Below are 26,438 nucleotides of genomic sequence, written 5' to 3'. Positions count from 1 at the left end.
AGAAAAAAAAAAAAAAAAAAAACTGGAGGGAAAAAAAAAGGTAACCAAACAAAGAAGTGTATTCCGAGTGCCTAGTGCTGTTGCTGCTGCCTTTGAGAGGTGGGGAGAACTCAGTATCCTGCTTCCAGAATATTTCTAAATGGTGCTTAAAGAGCATGTGTTTATGTATTCATTCACCAAGAAACCGAAAACCAAACCCACTGCCATCAGGTCAATTCTAGCGCACGATTTCAGGGCTGGAGAAAGTGCCCTTGGAGAAAGGGTAGATTAGAGCTAAGGCCTTTTCAGAGCACTACAGTGCTCTCCCCTTTAGCTGTGAACTTGAGCCACACAAAAAAAGAACTGCCTAGAAGGAAGCCATTTCATTCTCTGAAAGATTTTATCTAAATAACACTTCCCACACATAGTGTTAGGTTCTTCCTACTTTTTCCCCATTAGCTTTAATGTAGGGGCACCTGTTGTGTGATAGCAAAATGGAATTTTTGAGTTTTATCTCATTTAGCGTCATGTCACAAGATGAATTTTGGGATGACAGCCTTGGTTGATGAGACACTTTTCTATATGGAAGAGCCACAGCTGGTACATGAGGATTGTAGTGTCTGAGCCTTTGAAAACTGGCTTGTCTTCCACTTTAAAGAGTACTTGTGTCCAATCTGAAGCATCTCAGTAGGGTCTTGGCCCCTTGTAGGTTACTGTATTTTTGGACTCGTGCCAGAGGCTGCTCAAAGCTGAGTTGGCTCTTGGATCTCTGGGAGCCCTGGGACTCACCATGGGGCTGTAGGGAACTGGAGCAACTTCCTGCCAGAACCTTACAGCTCCCAGCAGAGGGGGAGCCCTTTAAGTTGAAGTTCAATTTTAGTTGGAAAAAGTAATTTTCTTTATCTCCACATAAGCACTTGTGTTCTTATCTTCACTTTCCCAGGATCTACATTTTATGTTATAAACTGAAAGAAGTTGCACTTGTCCTGCTTATTGAGTGCTCTGGGAGCTGGGGTCTAGAGGAGTTTAGTGAGTATGTGTATGCAATGGGATCCTTCTACAGAATCATATATGCCCTCAGTTCACTCTTAACAGAAAGGCTGGCTTTTTTTTTTCTAATTCCCTTGGGGTTTGAGTTTTGCTAAGATTGTATATTTTTAAGAGAATTTATGAAATATTTCCAGAAGTCAGATATTTAGATTCTCTTAGCCATGGAACACAGAGAACAATAAAAGGAGAGGAAATAGTGGAGGAAGAGGAGACCCACTTTAATGTTGGAGAACTGGCACCTAGCTTGGTGTTTCATACAGAAGCACCCAGCAGACTCATGCTAGGTAAAGGATTAGCCGAGACCAAGGGATGTCAAAAGCCAAATAGAACTTTTAACACTCTAAAATGTTTTTCTTAAAAATTAACAGTATTCTTGGAAGTGTTCCTGTGAGTATAAGTAATTTTATACCCAGAGCAGATACCTAACTTTAAACATACATGGGCATATATCCCTGCAGATCCAGATGTACCAACTCTCCAGGCTGCTTCATGACTACCATAGAGACCTCTACAATCACCTCGAAGAACACGAGATTGGCCCCAGCCTCTATGCTGCCCCCTGGTTTCTCACCATGTTTGCCTCCCAATTTCCACTGGGGTTTGTAGCCAGAGTCTTTGGTAAGTCTTTGTAAATCTATTTGTGCTTGAATGATTTCTTTTAGAAGGATCAGCACAAGGCTGGTCCCTATGAGGTGGAGTTTAAAGATGCCCCAAATGTGTAACTTTTTCAAACTGCTGTACCATTCCATCTTCCCTAACATCAACTCCTTCTCCTCCCCTCAGTACTTCCCTCCCGTCTTAGGGTTCTTTATCTTGCTGTAACATCTCACGGAACTCACACGCTGCCAAGGAGATGGCTCATGTGGTGGTGGAGGTGGGGAGGCTGGCAAGTCCCAAATCCATGGGTCAGGCGTTGGGCTGGAGGATTCCCCTCTCTCACGTGGCTGCAGGGGTTGGCAGACCCAAATCAGCAGGTTGTACAACTGGCTGTTGTCTCAACTCCAGGAGTGAGATGATGACGAACCAAATGCAGGTTCCAGAGCAAGAGAGCTAACTTAGCAGAATATTCACATATGTAAAGCACTTGACTGCTATCCAGAGGGCTGGCGGTTCAAACCCACCAGCCACTCCTCGGAAGGAAGGTTGGGCAATCCTACTTCCGTAGTGATACTGCCTCGGAAACCCAAGGAGGGGTTGCTATGAGTCGGGGCCGACTCGACGGCACATAACAACAACAACAACAACAACCCTCAAGGAAACTAAGACTGGTGACTTGAGTCACACCCTTCAGCAAGGTGGGACTTAAGACATAGCCCAGCTTAAACAGGCATACAAACCAAAACCAAACTCACTGCTGTCAAGTCAGATCCAACTCATAGCCACACCTCCTTGGGTTTCCGAGGCAGAATCACTATGGAAGTAGATTGCCCAACCTTCCTTCTGAATAAACAGGCATAGAAGCTGGGATTTACATAACATCACAAAGTAGAGATCTATGGCTAAAAGGGCCATGTTAAGTAATTCGCTTCACTGCAATTTACCAGAACCAATAAATGAAAAAACATTATCATTTCATGGTTGTTGTTCTTATGTTTATGTCTGTATCTTTTGTAAGAACAGGGTATTGACATTCCAAGTTCAGTAAGGGTTGCTGATATTGTTGTTGGGTGCTGTTGGGTCAGTTTCAACTGGTAGTTGACCCTCTGTACGACAGCAAGAAACGCTGCTCGGCCCTTTGCCCTCCTCAGAATTGTTGCTTTGCTTGAGCCCATTATTGTAGCCGGTGTCCAGCCATCTCACTGGGGGTTTTCCCTTTTTTCACTGACCCTCCACTTGACCAAGCATGACATCCTTCTCTAGGGACTAGTCCCTTCTGACATTATACCAAACTAGGTGAGACAAAGTCTGGCCATTCCTACTCCTAGGGAGCATTTTGGCTGTACTTCTTCCAAGACAGATTTGTTCATTCTTCTGGCACTTCATGGTACATTCAATATTTTTCATCAAAGCCACAATTCAAATGCATCAGTTCTTCAGTCTTCCTTATTCATTGTCCAGCTCTGGCATGCATACAAGGCTATGGAAAATACCATGACTTGTATTAGGTACACCTTAGCCTTCAAAGTGACATTTAGGGTTGGGTTTTGTGAATTTTAAGACCTGTTATATTTTTGATAATCACTGGGCTTCCCTTGATGCCTTCATTCTTAAAGAATTTAGATCCATTTCCCTCAAAATAAAGCTCTCTCTAGAACAGATATTTTTAAGACTGGCCAAAGAGCTCCAGGCGTGTATATTAAAGGCTTACAAATTCATGAGTCATCTTCCTCAACTTCTCTGGCTTGTGACTCTCTGACTGATATAAACAGAATCAAACTAGCTGCCATGGAGTTGAATCTGACGGCAACTCTGTGTGTGCAGAGTAGATCCGTGCTCCACGGTTTCTAAGGCTGTGACTTTTCAGAAGTAGATCACCAGGCCTTTCTTGCAAGGCCACCCTGGGTGATTTGAACCACCAACCTTTTGGTTATAAGTCAAGCACTTAAGCATTTATACCACCCAGGGATTCCTTACTGACAGCTTCTTAAATACCACCACCACGGTCACTTCTGGTCTACTGTTCTTTCTAAATTCCCTTCTCATCTCCTCCCCTTCCTCCCTGTGGTAGTTAAGGCTTTGTGTTAACTTGGCTGGACCTGGTTTTGAGTGGCTGGGCAGCTGATTGTAGTCATTCCCTATGAAGAGACTAGCAGTCTGCTCCATGGTAGAATCTGCCACAAGCAGCTGATTAGGGTCTGCTTCCAGTATATAACGAGAAATTTTGAGAAAGGTCCCTGCAGCTTTTAACACCCTTGAATCCTGTATGTAGCCGAGTCGTCATTCAGCAGCATGCCGTGTTGTCTGCCAATCTTGGGACTGTTCATGGACTTGAATCAGTGGCCTGCCGTGTGGTTTGGTAACATTGGGACTGTGTCATTTTACTTGTCAGCCTTGGGTTTGTCAGCCCCGCAGTTTCAGTGGGCCAGGAGCAAGAGGCAGAGTTGAAGCCCAAGGTCAGTGGGCTTTCATCCAGCCCCTCAAGCCTGGTCCTTAGAGAATAAACGCCTATTTGTTAAGGCCACCCACCTGTGGTATTTCTATTAGAGCGGCAGGAAGTAACCAAAACTCTTCCCTTTCTCTCCCCTTGACTCTTCATTCTCTCTGTTGTCACTCTTTTGAAGACCACATATTAGGACTTCAAAGGACTCCTCTATGTTGTTGACCCATCCTCCCATCTTCAGCCTTGACATCTAACACGTGCCACGAGCCTCACCTTCCTAAATGTCACAGACTGCTTCCACTTCCATGCCCCAACTATGACCTCAGATTGTGCACATCTAAAACCATCTTCCATTTTCTTAATTTGTGTCTAGGGAAGATTATCTCTGTCAAAGTTAAGTAAGTGTTCTCGTGCCAAGTCTTGTAACTATCTTGAGCTGAGAGGTAGGGCCATTCTCTTGGACAGCAGGAGCCCAGTGAGATATGGTGAGCATGCTTAGTTCTTGTAAAGCTTGTTTTCTCTACTTAAAATAAAAGTAATATTTTTGATAATTCAGATTTTTTTTATTTTTTATTTTTTACTCTGTGTCTTAGAGTTCTCTAGAGAAATAAAACCAGTAAGATATATCTGTGTGTGTATATAACTGTATACACAGAGAGAGACTAAGAGATGAAGAGAGATTATTTATTTTAAGGAATTGGCTCACATAATTGTGGGGCTAACAAGTCTAGGATCTGTAGGGCAGTCATTAAGGGGAATTGAAGAGTTGTGGTAACATACCTTTTTTTAACTTGGTAGCAGAATACACCCTGGGAAAAAGTCCCTTTGTGGGCTTTAGGCCTTCAGCTGATTGATTGAGACCTACTCACACTATGGAAAGTAGTCCATCTGATTTAATCATATGTAACTACTTCAAAAGGAAGCCCTGGTGGTTCTGTTGTTAAAGCATTGGGCTACTAACCAAAAGGTGAATGGTTCTAACCCACAAGCCAAGCTTCAAAAGAAAGGTGATGCAGTCTATTTTCATAAAGATTGATAGCTGTGGAAACCATGGGGCTATTCTTCTCTGTCTTCTAGGGTTAATATGAGTCAGAATTGACTCTATGACAGTGAGTTTGTTTTTGTTGTTCTTTTTTTTTTCTATCTACAAGTGCCTTTAAAGAATTCCCCATTGGACTTTGCTAGAAGAATCCATGTTCTTAAAATATTGACTATTCCCTTTGGAAAAATTACCTCCACAAACTGTTTTTTAATTTCTGTCTCTGAAAAAAAATATCATTAAAATAAAATGATTATCTCGTAGTTGAAAAAATTGGTAGTGGGATTTCATGAAGTTTTTATATCATAGTAAAAAGAAAAAGAAAGGTAACTGAAGTCTTCAAAATCGTGTCTCTGGTTGGCTAGCGAAAGACACACAGCCAAGTGCATGTTCTCTAGCTGTAGGCTTCAGCCTTCTTTGCTCATAACTTTTGTGTGTTTATCTTTTCTTATACTGGAAATTAAAAGAAAATTATTAGTATACCTTAATTCCAAAGCCCCCTGGTGGTGCAATGTTAAGCACTCTGCTGCTGTAGCAATAAGTTGGTGGTTTGAACCCACCTAGCAGCTTTGTGGGAGAAAAGGCCTGGTGACCTGTTCTCATAAAGATTACAGAAACCTGACAGGCACTTCTACTCTGCATGTGGGTTTGCTACAACACCAACAATCACTTTACTCTTTCTTTCTTATTCTTTACTATTTTTTCAAACAGTAATAGAAGGGAGTAAAGATTGAAAACAGAAGAAAATGCTGTTAATGATTCAAAACAGTGTAAACGTCAAATTACACTGACAAAAAAATCAGCAAAGGAGGCTGGGGATGTCACAGACTGGAGCAGAAGGGCAGGGAGGGGTCAGCTCTGAGGTCATCACTGCCTCAGGCACACCTAAGTACCTATGACTATGGATAGTTCTCAGGCTCTAAGGAGCCCCAGTGGTGCAAGGGTTAAGCATTTGGCTGAGAGGTTGGTGGTTCAAGCCCACATCTCCGTGGGAGAAAGACCTGGCAATGTGCCACCATAAAGCCTAGAAAACTTTATGGGATAGTTCCACTCTGTTACATGGACTATGAGTCAGGCATCTGCTCATTGGCACGTGATAACAAGGTCGTAAAGTGCTCAGAAAGAAGTCTTTCCTTGGGCTGTACAAGTGAGTAAGTGGCATTTAAAAAAAAAAAAAAAGAAAACACTCCTTTGGAAATAACAGCCCTTATGTTGCAGGAAAAGAGCCCTGGTGGCACAGTCGTTAAGTGCTTGGCTGCTCCTAATTGAAAGGTTGGTGATTCGAACCCACCAGCTGCTCTGTAGAGGAAAGATGTGGCAGTCTGCTCCCATAAACATAGCAACACAAAACACAACCACTGCCATGGAGTCGGACCCAACTCATAGCGACCCCTCCTTGGGTTTCCAAGGCAGTATCACTACAGAAGTAGATTGCCCCATCTTCCTTCCAAGGAGTGGCTGGTGGGTTTGAACTGCCAGCCTTCTGGTTAGCAGTCAAATGCTGTAGGTAGTATGCCACCAGACTTGAAAAACCTCATGGAGCAGTCCTATAGTGTCACTATGAGTCGGAGTCAACTTGACAGCTATAGGTTTCTTGATTTTTTGCTGTAGAATAATTCACAGTTCTCTGATGTCATAATACTATAATACTAATACGATAAAAGCTGAAGCCAGTAAAAGCTGGATATTTTTGTCTATGTTATGTAGTCAGTGGTAGGTTTCAGAGCTTCTTGATATATTACGCATAGCGATGCCACTGTCTGTGTAATTCCTGGGCCCCATGGCCCCTGCTGTACTAAATGGGTTTGTATCCAGCTGGCTCAGGGGCTCGGCTTATTTTATAGGCAAGAAGTGGTTCTCTAAGGCCATAAGCTCTGTGTTGTGAAGATATTTTATAAAAACTGCTTTTTTTTTTTTTTTTTTTTGCATAGTCCACTCCGTCTTTCAGGACTTAAAAGCAAACAGTCTATTAGTAGCTATCATAGAATAGCTAAATTTTTAAAAGCCGTTTCTGAATTCAGCATCAGTGACTTACAGAAAATTGCTTTCTCAGCTCTTGATGGTAGATAGCTTTGTTTTAACACCCCAAACCTGCCATCATGTCTTGTGGTCTTTTTTTTTTGGCCTAGAGCCTATTTCATGATAAGCCTTTAGACCTGGATCAACCCTAAATACAAATGGGCCTTTGTTAACTGTTCACAGTTTTATATATAAGTAAAGTGTTTCTCAGCTGGCAGTCAGCATGGCTCATATATTAATCAGTTACCTTGAATTAAGTATTTGCTGCTTGGAGGGGCAGCTGCCAAGGATGTACATGCCTTAACCTTTGCGTGGAGTTGCCACTTCCTGAACGGCAGGCCTCTGCCTGGGTGTCACATAACGTGAAGTGACCTGCTCCTATATTTTCCCAGTTTGCGGGTAGAGGGGCCCTGGGAGAGATTTTTTGTTCTTTCCTCCTGATCAAGTCTGTCTTTGGAAAACATTTGAGAACTAGGGCCTGGCTTGCTCCTGACGGAGGGGATGGCTGTATTGGGCTCCTGGCATTTCCTAGGCTGTGCTGCCAAGTCGACGAGAGAGGAGGTACAGTATAAAAACCAAGGCTTTGGAAAAAAAAAAAAAAAAATCTCACAAGCCACCTGTAATAGAAGGATTCAGAGAGGTTTAATGACTAAAATAGACTGGGGAAACAAGATTGTTTATATGGCCAGGAAAAGCGTCCGGCTCTCCAGTTACCATGATAGAGTGGTGATGAGGGGACCTTTTTTGCAAACTCTGTTCGTTTGCAGCATTCTTATCATCCTTCACTTCCCCCCTCCTGGCTCCTGAGAGGGGTGTAGAGGTGCCAACTGAAGGACACCCAGGAGATAGTCAAGAAGAGGGACTGCCCTTCACAAAGGTGGCTGAGAAATGAATGCAGTGGAAGGTCACTCACAGGCCACATGCTTTGCGTTTATCATTTTCCCCATAGGAAAATTGCCCTTTCAGAGCATGGAGAGTTTCAAATAAGGCTCCCATGCAAGTTAACACAATAACAGGGCACTGAGAGGTCTTCAGAAGAAAGTAGTTATTTGCACAGTTCTCAGCAAATAGTGTGCGAAGTAGCAGAATCAATAGGTTCCTCCTGCTTCCTGCCTGGTAAAACCCTTTGCCTGTTTCCAGGTGGCCTGAAAAAGGAGAGAAGAAAGGAAGAGACATAAAGAAAGTCTCTTTGGAAGGAAGTTGGCTGCAGTGTTGTGAGCGAGGCTACCCCGTGCTGCGGGGAGAGCTCCGGCAGGTCACTCTCTTGTTGCCGTGGTTTTCAAATATAAGCAAGTAATTCACTCTTCCAAGAAGAATTACTCTTTCTTAAAAATTTTGCACAATGCAGTGTATAAGCATTGGAAGACAGGCAAAACTTAAGTAGTTTGGGTTGGGGCACTAGGCTTTTAGAAAACATTTTTCTACTACTTTAAAATTATTCATTTTTAAATTTCTAGAGAGAGAATAAGATACTAATAGTTTAAAAGCTATAGGTGTTATCCCCAAGTGTAGTCACATAAATGTAGGAACCCCTTCCTTCCAAGCAGAACTCTCAGGGGTGCTCCTTTCAACTCCCAGACATTCCTTTATTGCATATTCAAAACCAAAAACTCCAGCCAAGTGGCTATGGAGTTGACTGCGACTCATGGTGACATCGTGTGTGTCAGAGAAGCACTGTGCTGCACAGGGTTCTCGATGGCTGTGATCTTTCGGAAGCAGACTACCAGGTACCACTGGGTGGATTCGAACCACCAACCTTTTGGTTAACCCAAGCACTTCACTTTGTGTGCCACCCAAGAGCTTTGCATATGTACCCAAATGAACTCCTTATTTAATGCCTTCCCAGAAGCTGCTGGGGCTGAGCTCCCTGGGCCCTTAGGAGTGCAGACAGCCCCCCAGGGGGTCCTCAGAAGCATGGACCCTTTGGGTTTCCATGAGAGGTGGTGAACCAGCATCTCTTGCAACTGGCAGATGCATTTCTAGGTCTGGGGGCAGGAAATAGGGTGTTTTTGTCAGTGCCTCTTAAAAGGTGATACTTCTTGGTCTAACCTATGGGATCAGATCTGTAACCTGGCTCTAACTAAAATCTTACTAAATGCACTGACCTACTCAGACAAGGGAGAAAAACGGGGAGAGGGGGAACCTCCAGTGACTTGCTGCTGTGACCAGGGTAACATTAGAATAACAGCATTGCTTAGCCTGGCGTACAAGGCCCTTTGTGTCCTGTCCCCCGCTTCCCTTTCAACCTCACCATTTCAACAACCATTTCCCCCTGCATAGCCACAGCTGTACCAGACCAAACTGGTTTTGGTCTGCTGGACAGGACGTGGTTTTTTTCACATCTCTCTGTATGTATACCTTCTGTCTTAGTCTGGGTTCCTTAGAGGCATAGAACCAATGGCGGGGGGGTGGTGTAGGGCCTAAGGCATTTGACTGCTAACCAGAAGGTTGATGGTTCAAACCCACCAGGCACTCTGTGGAAGGAAGACTGAGCAATCTACTTCCATAAAGATTTAATGCCTCAGAATCCCAAACGGGCTCACTATGAGTCAGAACGTCTCAAGGGCAGTGAGCTTGGTTTCTGGTTTAAATATACGTGTATATGTGTGTGTGCGTATGTATATGTATTATATATGTATATATTTTATGTATGTATATATATATATATATATATATAGTTTTGTTTCTAGTTTATATATACATGCATATATGTATGTGTATAATATATATATACACACACACATGCACTATATATATGTGCATATATGTGTGTGTGTATATATACATACATACATATATATACATATATATATATATATATATGTATGCTATGCTTGAGCCCATTATGTCAGTCCATCATATTTAGGGTCTTCCTCTTTTTCTCTGACCCTTTACCAAACATCATATCCTTCTCCAGGGACTGGTCCCTTCTGACAACACGACCAAAGTAGGTGAGACGAAGTCTGGCCATTCTCTCTTCTAAGGAGCATTCTGGGTGTAATGTGTGTGTGTGTGTGTGTGCAATGGTAGGGATTCATTGTCTCACTTTTTGTCTTTCTTGATTTGATGAGTTGACAAACCCTTTGCTGCCTCCATTATCCTGTAGCCAACAAAGGAAAGGAAGTATTGACAGTTGGCTCTATTTCTATTTATGTTTGTAGCTTTAAAATTATATTTTTTCTTATGTTATTATTCTAGTTGTTAGGTAACTTGACTGAATTTAGTCATCAAATAATTACAAGCTTGACAACAATTGTGAGGATGGTGCAGGACTGGGCAATGTTTCGTTGTGTTGTACGTTGTGTCACTACGGGTCACCAACTCAACAGTACCTAGCAACAATTAGTCACTATGGCTGTGCTTTAACCCCAGGACGTTTTACTCTCATTCATCAGTGGCTTCCAGCGCCTCATTGGGGGAACTGGGCTGGGCTGTGCCTGCTGCTTAGCCAGCTGCACTGGCCACCTGCCCTCCCTCTCACTGTATAAATTAGTACAGGAACTGCTAACATTTGCAAAAGTATTCTAAAATGAAACTATGACAAGAACTGGAAAGTAGCCCTAGCAAAGTGCTTTGAATTCTTCAAAGGGAAATATTTTATTTACTCCATTACTCTAAAATCTATATATTTTTTAAATATTTAATAAGATACTTTTGCAACTGTATCTTAGAGACCTTCTAACGCAGCCCCTTATTCCAAAGCAGAGGAACATTTTTTTACTTATTTGATCTTCATTTCTGATGCTGTACCTATTAAAATCTTCCCATTTTACCCATAAAAACATATGTTCTAGTAACTCCTTTAAAATCCAAAATATTCCTGGAGAAAGAGACTAATAAAAAGGTATTTTTTTCTTTCTCATTTTAAACTTTGAGGCATGTTTGAACATAATTTATTTTTTAGAGTGAAAAAGATTTATCTGAAGCTGTGACAGAATCTTAACTGTGTATATATATTTTTTTTTTATCATTTGCAATATTGCCTTAACAACCCTATCTGAAATATCTGCTCAGAAGGAAATAAAGCTCATGATGTGATGGGGTGTTCTCTACCCTTCTGCTCTGTGATGTGTAGGCCTTCACTGTGGAGGGAAAAAAAGTAATGTTATTTGACCAGTAACTGATTTGGTTTAACTTTCTTCCTTTCTGTGTTTTCCCAGATATGATCTTTCTTCAGGGATCAGAAGTCGTATTTAAAGTGGCGTTAAGCCTATTGGGAAGCCATAAGCCCTTGATTCTACAACATGAGCACCTTGAAACTATAGTTGACTTTATAAAAAACACACTGCCAAACCTGGGCTTGGTACAAATGGAAAAGACCATCAATCAGGTACGGGGTCAGTCTGAACCTTCCAGAGGCTTATGCAGTCCTAGATACATAGAACCTTGCATTTCCCTTTGAGCCGAAGCTGTTTCCTACCACTTTGTGTTCTGAACAGCATCCTGTACTGTGTCTGGGTTGGAGGAGGCACATAGCAAATGTTCTTTCTGTGTGTGGAGTAGAGAGCTCTGGGGGTGCCTTAGTTAAAGCATTTGGCTGCTAACCAAAAGATCGACAGTTCAAATCCACCAACCACTCTGCAGGAGGCAGATGAGTCAGTCGGCTTCCATAAGGATTTATAGCCTTGGAAACCTGACAGGGTCGCTATGAATCTGAATCAACTCAATGGCAGTGGGTTTTTTTTTTTTTTTTTTTTTTTTTTTATGAGTGCAGTGACTAAATGGTTGTGTGTGTGAGAGAGAAAGACAGAGAGACAAAAATACCACATGGAAACGTGGTAGCAATATTTAGGTGCAGTCACAGCACACTATCAGTGGAAAGTTTCTACCCTTTAAGAAGTTTCATCCATAGTAGTTTGTTCTCCTAAAATACCTAAGTTTGTTTTTTTTTTTTTTTTTGTGCATACATAAACAATAAATAGAATATATACACTTATATAATGTAGACTTTTATAAAATGAGTGCATTAATTTTTCTGCTGAATAACATTGACTGGAATTTTGCAAAAATAGCTCCTTGATAGCAAAGCTGTGACAGGAGTGGTAAGTTTGTTCCATGACCTGATCTTTCATAGAATTCAGCCCACATCTGTGGTTTCAGGACTCCTGTAGAGAGTACTGCCATTATCTCTGAAATGGAGGTGTTAAGAAGGTGAATTTAGCTGGGAGTTACAGCTAGACTAGTTAGCAAATAATCTGTCTTGGGAATAGGAGATTTCTGACTGTAACAGAAAGAATCTTCCAGTAATGATTGCTGACTATGGAGGTTTGAACTGTTGTGCACAGTAGTGAGGTCACCGTGAAGTGACTAGAGACAGGATGGCTAAGAATGTTCTGGAAGAGATTCCTGTATCAGTTGCTTCAGAGTTAGCAGTCAGGCCTCTCGTAAGCCTAGAACTTACCTCACTTGCTCCGAATTTAATGAAAATGTGGAACAATTTGTTGTCAGGGGCTATCAAGTCTGTTTCCATTCATAGCGGCCCTGCGTACCACAGAATGAAACGCCGTGCAGTCCTACGCCTTCCCCACAGTCCTTGCTGTGCTTGAGCCCATTGTTGCAGCCACTGTGTCGGTCCATCTCACTGAGGGTCTTCCTCTTTTTCTCTGACCTTTACCACGCATCATATCCTTCTCCACAGACTGGTCCCTTCTAACAACACGACCAAAGCAGGTGAGACGAATTCTGTCCGTTCTCTCTTCTGAGGAGCATTCTGGCTATACTATGGAACAGTTAGGTAACAACAGATAGTGAAATGAAGCTATTAAAAAAAACTCCCTATTGTAGAGATTTCGCATAGGCCAAGAGGACTCCAGCAGTTCCAGTGAGCCCCACTCAGATGCTGTGTTTGTGACTCTCATTCTCCACTCCACCTCAGGTGTGGAGCACAGGAAAAGCAGCACATGTGGCTGGGCAAAGGAGGGTTTCACAGCAGCTGTCAGTTTGGGGCTCTCTGTGCACATCGTACCAGTGTGAAAGCTCTGCACTTACCTTCAGTTAAGTGTAACTGAAGGGGCTCCGCCTCTCTCTGTATTTTACTTCTCCGGCACGTTCTCCTGATGTGAACAGCTCTGAAGGTTGAGTCCTTACTTTCTGCCAGGTTCTGTGGGCAGCTGTCTACACACATGATCTCATTTAATCGTGACCGCATTCCTGAGAGGATAGGTGGTTTTAACCCATGAGGAAATTAGGGCTCAAAGTGGTTAATTAACTGGCCCACCATCACTCAGCTGTAGAGTGGAAGGGTAGATTTTTCAGCTGGGGCCCCTCTACCTTCTGAGGGCTCTTAGCAACTACTCAGAACTGCCCACTGCCTCAGAGTGTCACTTTATCAAGGGGTGTTTCTGTATTGCACCTTCCTTCTGACACTGAAACCCAGTTGCCATAACGTCATGGCTGACTTGTGCCATTGGCACGTCTGTCAGAGCACAACTGTGCTTCAGAAGGTTTTCAGTGGCTGGTTTTCCAGAAGTAGATCCCCAGGACTTTCCTTCAAGATGCCTCTGTATGGACTTGAACCTCCAGCTTTCTGGTTAGCAGCCTAGCTCTTTAACTGCTTGCACCTCCCAGGGACACCTCAGGGCCAGTGGTGAAAATGGTTAGTGTGCTCAGCTGTTAACCAAAGGGTTGGGAGTTGAAGTCCGCCCAGAGGCACATTGGAAAAAAGGTCTGGTGATCTACTTTCAAAATATCAGTTACTGAAACCCCATGGAGTACATTTCTACTTTGTCACACATGGGGTTGCCATGAGTTGGAATTGACTTCGTGGCAGTTGATTTTCTTCTTCCCAATACATGTACTGAATTATCTGCCTTTCTGATTCTTCCTAGCATTTACATTCCTTAATTCCCTAATTATGGTTTTCATTGCTTATAGCCACTGGAAATAAACCCAGAGAGCCTTGAGTATCTAGACTAATGTCTTTAGTGAGTACCCAACTTTGCCCCTTTCTCCGGGTCCTACATCCGGTAGTCTCAATTGGCATTCCTTTTATCTCCCTAGTTACTTAATCCCCACAAAATCCTATGTTTCTCTTCTTTTCTGTAAAGGATAAATATTTATTGAGAGTACCTCATATGCATCTGATGTTCTTTTAGGTGTCAGAAGAGTAGAAATGGACATGACCGTGACCTGATTGGCTTTGGGCCTTGTGTTTTGCATTTTGCGTTCATTCTTCCATCGATTCCTTACCAACTCTGGCACACGGTATTATAATCCCCATTTGTAAAGATAAAGAAACTGGGCATGGAGTGAATGACATGCCCAATACTCTGTATTAAATGGCATAGCCAAGATAGTAACATGTCTCTCTGACTCCAAAGCCTATGGCCTCGCGTACCCATCCCCCATCCTCTGTCATCCAGTCATTATAGGGAAGGGATGAGGCATGCATTCGTTGCATGTGTCAGAGCATATACGTCAGCCAGGGGCAGGAAGGGGGATATCTGGTGGTCTTCTCTTACAGCCAGGGCTCTATTTCATTAAATGCTCCCTTCCATAGATGGCTTCAGGGACACAGCCTGGACCCAGGTGGAGGGAAAGTAGCCTAGGGCAGGGCTCTGAAGTGCTGGCTGGGAGCAGCCATGGAGACCCGATTTCAAAGGTGACAGAGTCTAGGCCAGAAGGACAAGGGTCCTTGAAGTCTCTGTCATCTTCCTTGGTGTGGTTTAGTACCTACCATGGTAATTGTTGGTTGAATATGAACCATAAGAATCTTCTGCCAGTAGGGCCAGACTCAAGAGAAAGAGAAACTTGGCATAAACAGAAATGCAGGGAAGGAAGTCAGAATTGTTTCTGGTCACCATGAGTGCTGTCTGACTATGAAGCCTCAGGTTCAAGTTAAGGAAGAATAATAGAGTTGAAGGGGTGCTTTGGCAGATGGGGCACATAGCTATTTCTAGCACCCTTAAGGCTCCATTCAGTGGGGCCTTCAGTTCATGTTACATGGGAACATGTTAGAAATGCAGAATCCGGGCCTCCTGGGTGGTACAACGGTTTGTGTTCAACAGCAAACCTAAGGTTGGTGGTTTGAGCCCCGCAACCACTCTGTGCAAGAAAATCCCTGATGATCTGATCCTGGAAAGATTTAGCTGAGAAAACTCTATGGAGCAGTTCTACTCTGTAATACAAGGGGTCACCGTGAGTTGGAATTGACTCCAGGGCAACGGTTGTTTTTGTTGGGGTGGGGGAGCTGGAGGGTGCTGCTCTAGACCTGCTGAATGAGAATCGGCGTTTATCAAGACCCCGGCGAGACTTCATGTTCATGAAGCCCTGCTGTGGGCAACTTGATTCACAGCACACGGAATTCCTTGTTTTGCTTGAGCTTGCAGGACAGAAACAAGCATCTTAACCAGGGTTCTCTGTACAGTACACTCCTTACAACCGCTGTACCAAAGCTCTCTTCTGCCCTGGAGGAGCACTCACTGCTTGGGCAGTGTGCAATGTTAAAAATATGTTTTAAAAGGCTGATCGGTGCCACACCAAGAGGGTAGGGTGCCGTGTGGAGACCATTTTACTACTGGCGTAATTTAGAATTGCTCACATATGGTGATAATAAAAAGCAGACCAACTTTTACTTGGTGTTATTATTGTTTTTAAATTCACCACAGACAATGAGCTCCCTTCTTGCAGATACTCAGGAGACCAGGCCCACTGGCCTGCCCTTGGTATACCACAGGGATCACAGATGGGGGTGGGATTTAAGGTTTAAGAAGGGGGAAGGTATAGGGCTGATTTTATAGACAGCAGGGTTAATGGCTTCATTATACAGAATATCCACAAGTAGCAAAGCGAAATGCTGAGTCTCCAATTGCAAGTGGGCCAAAACATAAATGGACAATTCACTAAAGAGGAGATCCATCTAGTAAATAGATATCCAGGGAGGTATTTAGGTTAATGAGTAATTTGAATTTAAAAAACATAATGCTTTACCTACTGGATTAAATGCAGTTTTGTAACATCACAATCTAGTGCCCAGTATGCATTGTATCTGGTGCATCTGTGTGCTGCTAGTGGCATTGTACATTGATTATTCCCATTTGGGAAGCGATTTGGTGATATGCATCATATGCCAGAAAAATGTTCATACCTTTTGACTCTGTAATCCCACTTCTTGGAATGTATCCTTAGGAAATAATCCAAAATACAGGAAAAACCATATGTACAAGAATATTTTCTTAGACTTATTGTTTGTACCAAAAACTTGGAAGTAAGTAGATGTCCAGTAATTGAATGACTAAATATAGTCAGTCGATGGGATACCACAAAGCCATTTACAGTTATGGTTATGAAAAATACATGGCATTATGCTAAAGCTCGTGTGACACAATGCCATGTGTGCTCACTACATTGGCAAAACATTGAAAATGGGTAATTCCTAATGCCACAAGAATAAAAGCATATTCACTTTTCTTTCATTCCCCCAAATTCTGAAACTTGCATACTGGTGGATTCAACCCACTGACCCTTTGGTTGGTAGCTGAATGTTTTTACCACTGTGCCACCAGGGCCTATCATCCTGAAATAGGAAAGAAGATGAAAGCCAGTCTACCTTGCAGAGAGACTGTGTGCCTCGCTGCTTTGTAAAGTGATTGGTGCTCAGGGAAAGACCACACAGGCAGAGGTGGTCTCTCCAGCCACATTGGAGGGGTTGCAGGTGGTGAGCCCCAGGTACACTTTGAACAAGAAATGAAAAGACCTCACATTGTATATTGCTTTCCCACCAACAACCAGGTCCTCTCTTTGTTCATTGATTATGCTTATCTGAGACAAATACTATAGGATCAGGTTTTCATTATAGGACTGCCTGCTCTTTCTGTAAGGAGCTCTGGTGGTGCATTGCTCTGGTGGTACATTTGACTGCTAACCAGAAGGTTGGTGGTTCAAACCTACCAGCTGCTCCACAGGAGGAAGATGGGGGGCAATCATACTTCCATAAAGATTTACTGCCTTGAAACCCAGTAGGGGTTGCTATGAGTTGGAATCGACTTGATAGCAGTGGGTTTGGATTTTTGGTTTTTACTCTGTATGTAGAAGTCCCAGAGTGGCACAGCTAACACATCACCCAATTGCAAACCTAAAGGTCAGTGGTTTGAACCCACCCAGTGGCTCCATAGGAGAAAGGCCTGGTGATCTGCTTTCATAAGGAGCACAGCCTTGAAAACAGCCCATGGGGCAATTCCACTCTGCAACACACAGGGTCACCATGAGTCCAAATTGACAGCAGCTCGTTTTGGGGTTTGCTCTTTTTCTGGCCAAGAACTGCACCTAGCAGCAAGTTACCTGCACCCTCTAAGTGCACAAAGACAAAGAGCCTCTCCCACCAATCCCCCTGCCTTCTGTCCCCTCCCGAAGTAATTGACCAGAGGTCTGAAAGTCTGTTCAGGGGCCAAGGCTCACCTTTCACCCCCAGCCAAACACTGCAATGATTTGTGATAAATTCTGGTGCATAACTGCAAAAGCAGAGACCATAAGTGTTCTGGCAGCCAGGAGATAATGATGCAATTAAGCGGACCATTATGACCTGGGATGGTTCCTAGGGATTAATGGAGGCCAGGAAGAGTGTAAGGCTTTGGGCACAGCTGAGAGCCATTAACCTCAGCCGATCATCAATTCATATTAAAGACCAGAGGCTTTGCTGCCAAGGCTTTCCAGGTCAGAGATCATTTAAAAATAAGTCACTGTAGAAGAAAAAACATAATTCTATGCAGTGTGACATTGATTCAGCACCATATTTATAATTGCACACTGACACCATAGCAATCCTGGATTCCACTTTTGTGGTCTTTAATCTGTTGGGGGCCGTTCAGGAGTTCTGTGGGGTGGAATCATTTATCATTTTGCTGAGGCACACAAGATTGAAATGTGAAGGTTGCATGACAAGTCGTGGGAGCAGATCAGTTAGCTAAGTGAATGCCTATTCACCTAGCCACTCAGTATAATCAGAGTTTACCCAAATCATCTTGTGGGTAGTGCAAGCGATCCGAAAGTTTGGGATTTGAACCCACTCAGCCATGCTGCAGAAGAAAGGCCTGGTGATTTGCTCCTGTGAAGATTACAGCCAGTGGCTAAAACCCTGAAGCTATTGCCCTGAGGTAATCTCTAAACTGTGAACCAAAAATATTCCCCACAATTTTTTTAAAGGAAATAACATAAACTTAATTCGTGAAGAATATCTCCCTCCAGCACTATGCTCTTTTAAAGAGCTATCTGTATGGGATCAAATTGACAACAGCAACTGGAAAGGCCAGGTAGGAAGCTTAGGGGCCAGTGAGTGTATGTCAGTGGAAGAGGAAGCATGCAGAAGGGTTGGTGAGAATGGCTACACAAGTTGAAGAATAAAATCAGTGTCACTGAGTTGTACATGCAGTAATTGTTGAATTGGCATATGTTTTGCTATGTATATTTTCAATGACAGTTAAAAAAAATATATAGCCAAGAAAACCCTATGGAATAGTTCTACTCTGTAACATGGGTTGCCATAAATCAGAATCAATTTAAACAGGGGACTTGGTTTAAGAGTTATGCCCACGTGTATGAGCAAAGAACCAGAGTGGTTAAGTAATCTGTTCAAGCTGATTCAGAGTCACTAATGGAGTCTCGGCTTCAGGGTTGACACCAAAGCTTCTGCCTTGTCAGATCGTTGAACATCTTTGAGGCACACTTACCACGTATGTAAAATGTGCATGATACTGGTGGAACTGCTGAGACTATGGCCCTAGCTGCCCTGGAATTGAAACCACTACTGTGGCTTCCAGCCAAACAAAAGACAGGCATGAGCTGAATATTTACATTAGGTAGATAAACTCCTTGGAGAGATCAGTCATGGAAGAATAGAAGGCCTATGTATGCACAGGGAGACAGCTTGAGGCAGGAGTGCACAGACAGGAAGGATACAGGGAAGAGGTGGCTATGGGGAGGAAGCGGGGGGGAGCTGTTGCATCCTGGGAGATTACAGTCAATGTCATCAGACAGTGTATGGGAGCTGCTGTATGGAAAGTGAATTTGCTCTGTAAACTTTCACCCAAATCACAGTAAAATTTTTTAAAAAATGGGGGTGATAATCCCTCCCTACCTTACAGTCACTGTGAGACAATGGAGAATCAGTTCAATAAAGGAAACTATTCACACACACACACACACACACGTACACACGTTTGTAGGTATAGAGTGATGTTTATGCCTTACTAGTATTATGCATTGAATAACTTGAAAACCAAGAAGCTGAGGAATTAATCTCAAGGAAGAGAAAATACTGGGAATATTGAAAAAGTAAACACATGTTTATGAAAACTGATTTTAGGGAAGGTAAGACACATCCTTTTTGCTGACAGAATGCTGATCCACCAGGGGAACCTAAATTGTCATTGGTATCGTTGTGTTGAGGTTTGTTTCTTCAGGAAATGTAGGGAAGATTCAGTGTGTGCTCTTTTGAAGGCTAACTTGATTCTCTGAATGTGTTTTGAACCTGCTGGCACCGACCTCAGCATGGCTGAAACCCCATGTCTTCCAGATGCATGTCGGGCTTCACTTCTGGGCAGGGAGGCACAGCCGTAGGTTCTTCCATAGAAACAGTAGGAAAGATAGGCGGGGCCTTGGGCAGCAGCATAATCTGTCTTCTGACTCGCTCTTCACCCTGCATGGATCAAGCGAAAGTACAAACACCAACAACTTGAGTCACTTTTGTACTTTGGGGTTATTTTTCACACATGTGGGGTTTTTTTCTTCTTTTTTTTTTTTTATCACTATTAGTATTATGGGAAGGAAAACAACTTGAGTGTAGTTTCTTATTTACTCATTTGTGTGGGTGACATTTGGGTTTTGGCTCATTTCTGCATATCTTGTATGCAAGGAGGGTTTTTTAGTAAACAGTTTCATTATTTAGCTGTTCTTGTAACTCTGAAAACCCTACTGAACTATAATTAAACTTTGACTCGGTGACTCTGCAGATAGGGCTATGATTTTTTTTTTAATTTTCCTCCTTTTAGTCCTTTGTTGATCTATCTAGGCTTATTGAATTTTCAGAGAAAAGAGCTAATGAGTAGAGTAAAAGCTAAAAGTAGCTTTGTAGTATAAGCCTTATTAAAAATGAGGTTTTAGCTTTTGGAAGATTGGTGTCAAAAACTTGTACTCATTGCTACCTTGGAATTATTTCTAGATGTTTCTTGTATCCTTCCTTCCCAAGTGAAATTATTACTTTCTCAGCATGGAGACTTTTTCTTTCTTGTCCCTTAGAGCAGCAGGCAGTGCTAAGCCTGGAGTAGGGGCTTAATGGATGCTGTTGAAATGGGTGTGTGGGTGTGATTTTTCGGGGCCTGATGACTTCTCTTTGTATCACAGGTGTTTGAGATGGACGTCTCTAAACAGCTACAAGCTTATGAAGTTGAGTACCATGTGCTTCAAGAAGAACTGATTGATTCGCCTCCTCTCAGTGACAACCAAAGAATGGATAAATTAGATAAAGCCAACAGCAGCTTACGCAAACAGAACCTCGACCTCCTTGAACAGTTGCAGGTAGAGCATGTTTATAAAGCAGCTTCCTGAACCACAAGTATATGGTAGTTCATTAACTCACCAAAGACACCAGCAGACTGGGTTTTCCCATGACCGGGAGACCTTTCTCACCCTGATCTTTTTATAGTTGGGATCAAAGGTATCCTAGGAGAATTTGTTGTTTTTATTAAGGCACAGACAGATCATCCTGTTCTAAGGTCAGACAGTCCTAGGGCTTTCTAAGTGGTCATTTCTCCACTTCGTCTTCTTGGAGAAGGACACAGAATGGACTCAGGGTCAGGCTGATGGGGTACCGTTAGCTGAACGTCAGCATTTGTGCTTTGAGAATGATGGGTGGAAGTCGAGGCTTTGACTTCTGCCAAGTGAAACCAGCTAGGCCCGTGAGGGAGGAAAGTGACAGAGGAATCTACCTAACAGAATAGACCGTATGATCATTATTTTTCAGTCCTTGGTGCAAGTACAAAAATTTGATTAATGAAGGGCACAGTTCTTCCTTCTAGAAACTTCTATCTTAACATAGATAAAAGCAGGTTCGAAAAAACAAATTCACTGCCGTCAAGTTGATTCTGACTCTTGGCGACCCCCACTGGGTTTCCTAGGCTGTAAATATTTCCAGAAGCAGACTGCCCTGCCTTTTTTCCATGGAGCAGCTGGTGGGTTTGAACCACTGACCTTTTGGTTAGCAGCCAAATGCCTTAACCCCTATACCACTAGATATCCTTAAATACACCACCAGATATCCTTAAAAAACCCCAAACTCACTGCCATTGAATCAGATCCAACTCATAGCAACCCTTTCTTGGGTTTCTGAGGCAGTATCACTACGGAAGTAGATTGCCCAGTCTTCCTTCTGAGGAGTGGCTGCGGGTTTGAACTGCCAGCCTTCTGGTTAGCAGTCAAATGCCTTAGGCACTATGCCACCAGAGCTCCTTAAATGGCATCCAAAAAAATGGCAAGTAAAGGCAGAAGGTGAGATGGAGCAAGCACTAAGTGCAAGAGGCCTAGATCTTATCAGCTTCCAGTGTTGCCCCCCTTTTCGCTGTCACCCTTGGGCAGACTGCTAGCCCTCTTTGTCCTGATTCCCTCATCTGTGTGACATGAGGAAAAGGATCCCTAACTGCTTAGCATGCCCCTTTGTCTAGCATGTGAAGTAAAGTAACCATACATCCCACTTCTCTAATATGACAAATGGGCAGCAATGCTGTCAGTGTTAGGAATTGTTTTAAGGATGAGTTTTTTGGGTTTTTTTCAATTTATTTTTCTGGTTCCTGTGGAGGAATTCATTCCTGGAATAAGCTTTCTGTCATGGGCTAAGCCTTTGGTATTTCTCCAGAAAGTTGCTGCTCTGCAGACATAATCTTGGCAGTGCTGTGAGAAAGGCCAGCATCGGAGAGCCTGATAAATCAGCCCTTGTCTAAAACGCATTCCTCCCAGCAGGGGTTTATCCCTCTAGACCCTATTGTAGAGATTTACTGTAGAGGAACAAAGACAAAATGCTTCCCCTATCCAGTCTTAACTACCAGTCATATTCTGACATTTAGCTTCTTCTTTTTTCCCCCCAAGATTGAGCTATTCTAACTGAAAATATGCCTATACACAATTTCTCCAGGAAGTCTTGCCTTAACGTGAAGGCTTTTGGAAATTAGGGAAGTCCCCAGGGGATAAAAAGCCTTATCTGGCCTGTGAAACGTGTGGTATAGAGGGTAATTTAAAATGGCCTCCAAGCAAGAGTTATGCCCCTGAAGACAACATGATGGACATGCTTTCTAACAGAGCTCACATTTGCATTTGGAGAGGTTGGTTTCTTAAAACAGGCAGTTCTCAAATAAAAGATTAACTTTATTGGGCTAATGAAAACCCTGTGGATCACACGGAACATTGTCCAATCCACAGCTCATCCTGGGGACGGTGCAGGATAGGGCAGTGTTTTGTCCCATTGCGGGTCACCGTGAGCCAGGGCACACTCAACAGCAGCTGCAGCAGCAGTGCCCACGTGGTTTCTTTGTGGTGGAGGGGGGAAAGCACTTGTATGCTGCTTCTGTGCTGCTCTGTCCCTTTTGTGAAGACAGGAAGTTGTGAAAGACTGCTCAGATACCTCTCTGCATTCCTCCAGAAAGGCATCAAGCTGTAGTAAGTGGTAACGTGGCAGTCGTCTTTCTGTTGACTGGGTGGTCTGTGCTTCTGGAGGTATCTCTCATAATTACAGTTTAGGAACCTCCACCAGTTTTTGCTGGGTCCTTGCTGTGCTGGGGGCCAGGGGCACCACGAGGCATGAGGTCCTGCTGCTTTCAGAGTTGGGATAAGGATTGTGGGGTACTGCTCTGCAGGTGGTTCTTTACCACTTTTCCATTATCCCTTGTGAGTCACAAAGATTCACTGTCTTTTAGCCAGACTGCCTAGGTTCTTTGAGGAGGGTGTTCCTTTTTCCTTTACAATTTTCATACACTGCCCAGGATATGTGTTCAATGCAATACTGAATTTTCATAGGTAGATTTTTTTTCCCAAAAAATATCAAAATTGCCCTGTTTCACAGTTTTGCCTTGTTCAGTGAGTTGTTAGATACACCAAAGTCCCATTTGTTTTCTTATTGTTAAATACCTAAGAATACAGTCTGTAAGCTGGAGACCTGTCTACCTGTTCTGTCTGGCAGAATACATAAGACTGTTGCATAGGCGTATCAAATGGTGCCAAATACTAATGTACCTAACATTTTTTATAATAGTCAACTACAAGTCACTGCAAGCCAACCCTGAGTGAGGTGCTGTGGGAAGCCAGACCCACAGGAAGGACATAGCAGGCTTCCTGCCCTGAAAGCGCTTCATTCTTGCTCTTGGCCGCCATGGAGTCAGCCCGTGATTCACGGTGACCCCATGTATGATGGTCCTGCTCCAGCCCCAGGAGTGGTTATGGTTCAGGCCATTGTGATCCATACGGTTCTCATTAGCTGATTTCTGGAAGTAGGTCCCCGGGCCTTTCTTCCCAGTGTGTCTTAGTCTGGAAGCTCCGCTGGAACCTGTTCAGCATCATAGGAGCACACGAGCCTCCACTGACTGGTAGGTGGTAGCTGTCCGTGAGGTATGTTGACTGGGAGGCAAGAATTCTACCACTGAACCACCAGTGTCTCATTCAATCTCAGTGAGAGATGTGATAATCTTGCAGAACTGGTAAATGACCATGAACTCACTGCAGTTAATTGCTTGGTATACCTTGGCGTGCAGATGAGATCTTTCTGGAGATAAGGTGGGACTTGGCCCAGGCCTTGTTGATGAGTGGATTTGGAGAGTCAGGGAGTCTTGCTTTGATGTACAGACCAAGCATGACCACCCTGCCTGGCAAGCTAACACACTCAAGATCTCAGTTCTTTAGCCTTCTGTTTTCACTGTCCCAGTGACACTGTCAGAGCTGGCCATCTGAGTCATGAATTGCCTGTCTGGCACAAGTGTTTTCTTGTTCAAAACTCTGTTGCCTTGCTTTGAAAATGAGGAATAATATATGTACCATTTTTCCACTTAAAATAAATGGGGAAATATAGAAAACCGGACTGGACTCATGAGAAAGGGTAGTGCCTTACTGACCCCGTGACCTGAGCTCTCCAGAATGCAGCTGCAAGCTGAAGAACAGGCTGGAAAGGCCTCGGGGGCCATCAAGATCCATGTCAGAGTTCCTGCAGTTTGCTCAGAAAACCCCATATCTTCACTAGAGCTGGCTCACTGTGGCCTAGGGAGCCTGCGCTGGTGGATTGGAGAGAGGAGGGAGAATTGTCAGAGAGAAGCCCATGGAAAGTCTATTTAAATGACATTAATTACATGCTAGGTGCTGAAGAAGTAGCTCTGGTGGCACAGTGGTTAAGTACTCGACTGCTAACTGAAAGATTGGCAGTTTGAATCCACCAGCCACTCCCTGATAGAAAGATGTGGCAGTCTGCTTCCATAAAATTTACAGCCTTAGAACCCCTATGGGGCAGTTCTGCTTTCTCCTACAGGGGTGCTGTGTATGAGTCGGATGGACTTGACAGCAGTGGGAGGTGCTGAAGATGTAAACTGAGTGAGAGCCTGGATCCTTATCTGTATGGTGGGAACAAGGACACTGTTGCTCCTTGGGTGGTAGTGACAAATCAGTGAGATAAGGCAAGACACCCTCTTAGCAGAATGTTCCGCCATTCTGAGCTCTCCATACATGTTCAGGGGGAAAGCCCCATGTCTCTTGTGATCTCCATTTCTAGGGAAATTTAAAAAAAAAAAAAAATCCAGTAAGAGAGCTGTGTCTGCTTCGACCTTCACCTAGAAACCATTTTGGCTATGTCAGTGCAAAATCAGTTTGCCCCTGTAGGTATGTGCATAGTCAAAATATGTTGGTAAGTTGTTGGTAGGTGCCATAGAGTCGGTTCTAACTCACAGTGACCTTGTACAATAAAACAAAACACTGTCCAGTCCTGTGCCAGCCCCACAATCTTTGCTGTACCTGAACCCATCGTTTCAGCCACTGTGTTGATCCATCTCATTGAGAGCCTTCCCATTTTTCGTTGACCCTCCACTTTACTAAGCATGATATCCATCATTAGGGAAAGGTCCCTTATGACAGCATGACCAAAGTAGGTGAGATGAAGTCTGGCCATTCCTGCTTCCAAGAAGCATCCTGGCTGCACTTCCAGGACAGTTCTATTAGGTCTTTTGGCAGTCCATGGTACTCACAGTATTCCTGGCCAACATCACAACTCAACAGCATCCACTCTTCTTCTGTCTTCCTTATTCATTGTCCAGCTTTCACGTGCATATGAGGCAATTGAAAATACCATGGCTTGGGTTGGGCATACTTTAGCCTTCAAAAAGAATACCAGTGGCATAGCCTCCAGCCTCACAGCAACACGCTAGCCACCACAGTATGACAAACTGACGAACAAGTGGTGGCAATAGGTTAGGCTGCAGTAGTAAATCTCCAAATCTCAGTGGCTTAGCACACAAAACAGCTTGTTTGTTTTTCTTCCTGAAGCTCCACCTCTTCCCCAGGAAGCATTTTTTGCCCATATTCCTATCATAGGTGACTGGGGAATTCAGGCTTCTTCCATACTGTGATGGCACCATCTCTACGTGTGTCTTTCCAAAGTAGCCACATCAAGGGAAGGGGATCCTGGAAGATTTCAGGGGGTGATTTTAGGGCCTGGCCCAGACCATCTGCAAAGCAAGTTGGAAAATAGAGTCTTCCTGTGTGGCCCAGAAGAACTGCTGGTAATCACCTGGACCTGGATCTGCCAAAATATGGCTCCAAAGTGCTCCCAGGGCTGGGCAGTGGACTGTTGAGTGGCTTCCTCCTTTGTTGTCACTGGGCAATTCCATTATCATTTCTTCTTTTATTCTCTAGGTGGCAAATGGTAGGATCCAAAGCCTCGAAGCTACCATTGAGAAGCTGCTGATCAGTGAAAGCAAGCTGAAGCAGGCGACCCTGGCATTAGAGCTGGAGAGGGCCACTCTGCTGCAGGCCGTGGAGGAGCTGCGGAGGCAGACGGCAGAGCTGAGCAGTGCAGAGCCGGCCCTCACTCAGCCCGAGCCTGCCAGTGACTGACAGCAGGGCGATCGCTTCCCCAAAGCACTGCTCTGGAGGGCGGATTCCACCACCACCTCACACTGTCCAGGCCTTAACGGAGAGAGGCAGGAAATGCTGGCTGAGAGAAGGAAGCATAACACGTGCTTCTCAGGGAGGAAACTGGCCTCTCCAGCATGTGGCGTCTTCTGAACTAAAAGTTGTGATGCAAGGGAGTGAATGTTCTATTGTTTTCGTTGTTGTTTTAGGTTCTAATACGACCCT

General features: G+C 43.7%; 1 protein-coding gene across 1 annotated transcript in view; it reads left to right on the top strand.

The window, feature by feature from the left end:
• TBC1D1 (TBC1 domain family member 1) overlaps positions 1 to 26,195 on the top strand; it is a 392,135-nt gene extending 365,940 nt beyond the window's left edge. Inside the window, 4 exon segments of the mRNA XM_042782639.1 lie at positions 1,488 to 1,647; positions 11,288 to 11,457; positions 20,463 to 20,636; positions 25,995 to 26,195. Of these exon segments, the coding sequence (XP_042638573.1) occupies positions 1,488 to 1,647; positions 11,288 to 11,457; positions 20,463 to 20,636; positions 25,995 to 26,195 (705 nt within the window).
• Positions 26,196 to 26,438: the final 243 nt, after the last annotated feature.

This window comes from Orycteropus afer, unplaced genomic scaffold (genome assembly GCF_000298275.1).
Source record: "Orycteropus afer afer isolate SDZICR_OR568_19922 unplaced genomic scaffold, OryAfe1.0 scaffold00399, whole genome shotgun sequence".
NCBI lineage: Eukaryota > Metazoa > Chordata > Mammalia > Tubulidentata > Orycteropodidae > Orycteropus > Orycteropus afer.
The sequence above is the reverse complement of the archived record's forward strand: the minus strand, read 5'-3'. Positions and strand labels throughout refer to the sequence as shown.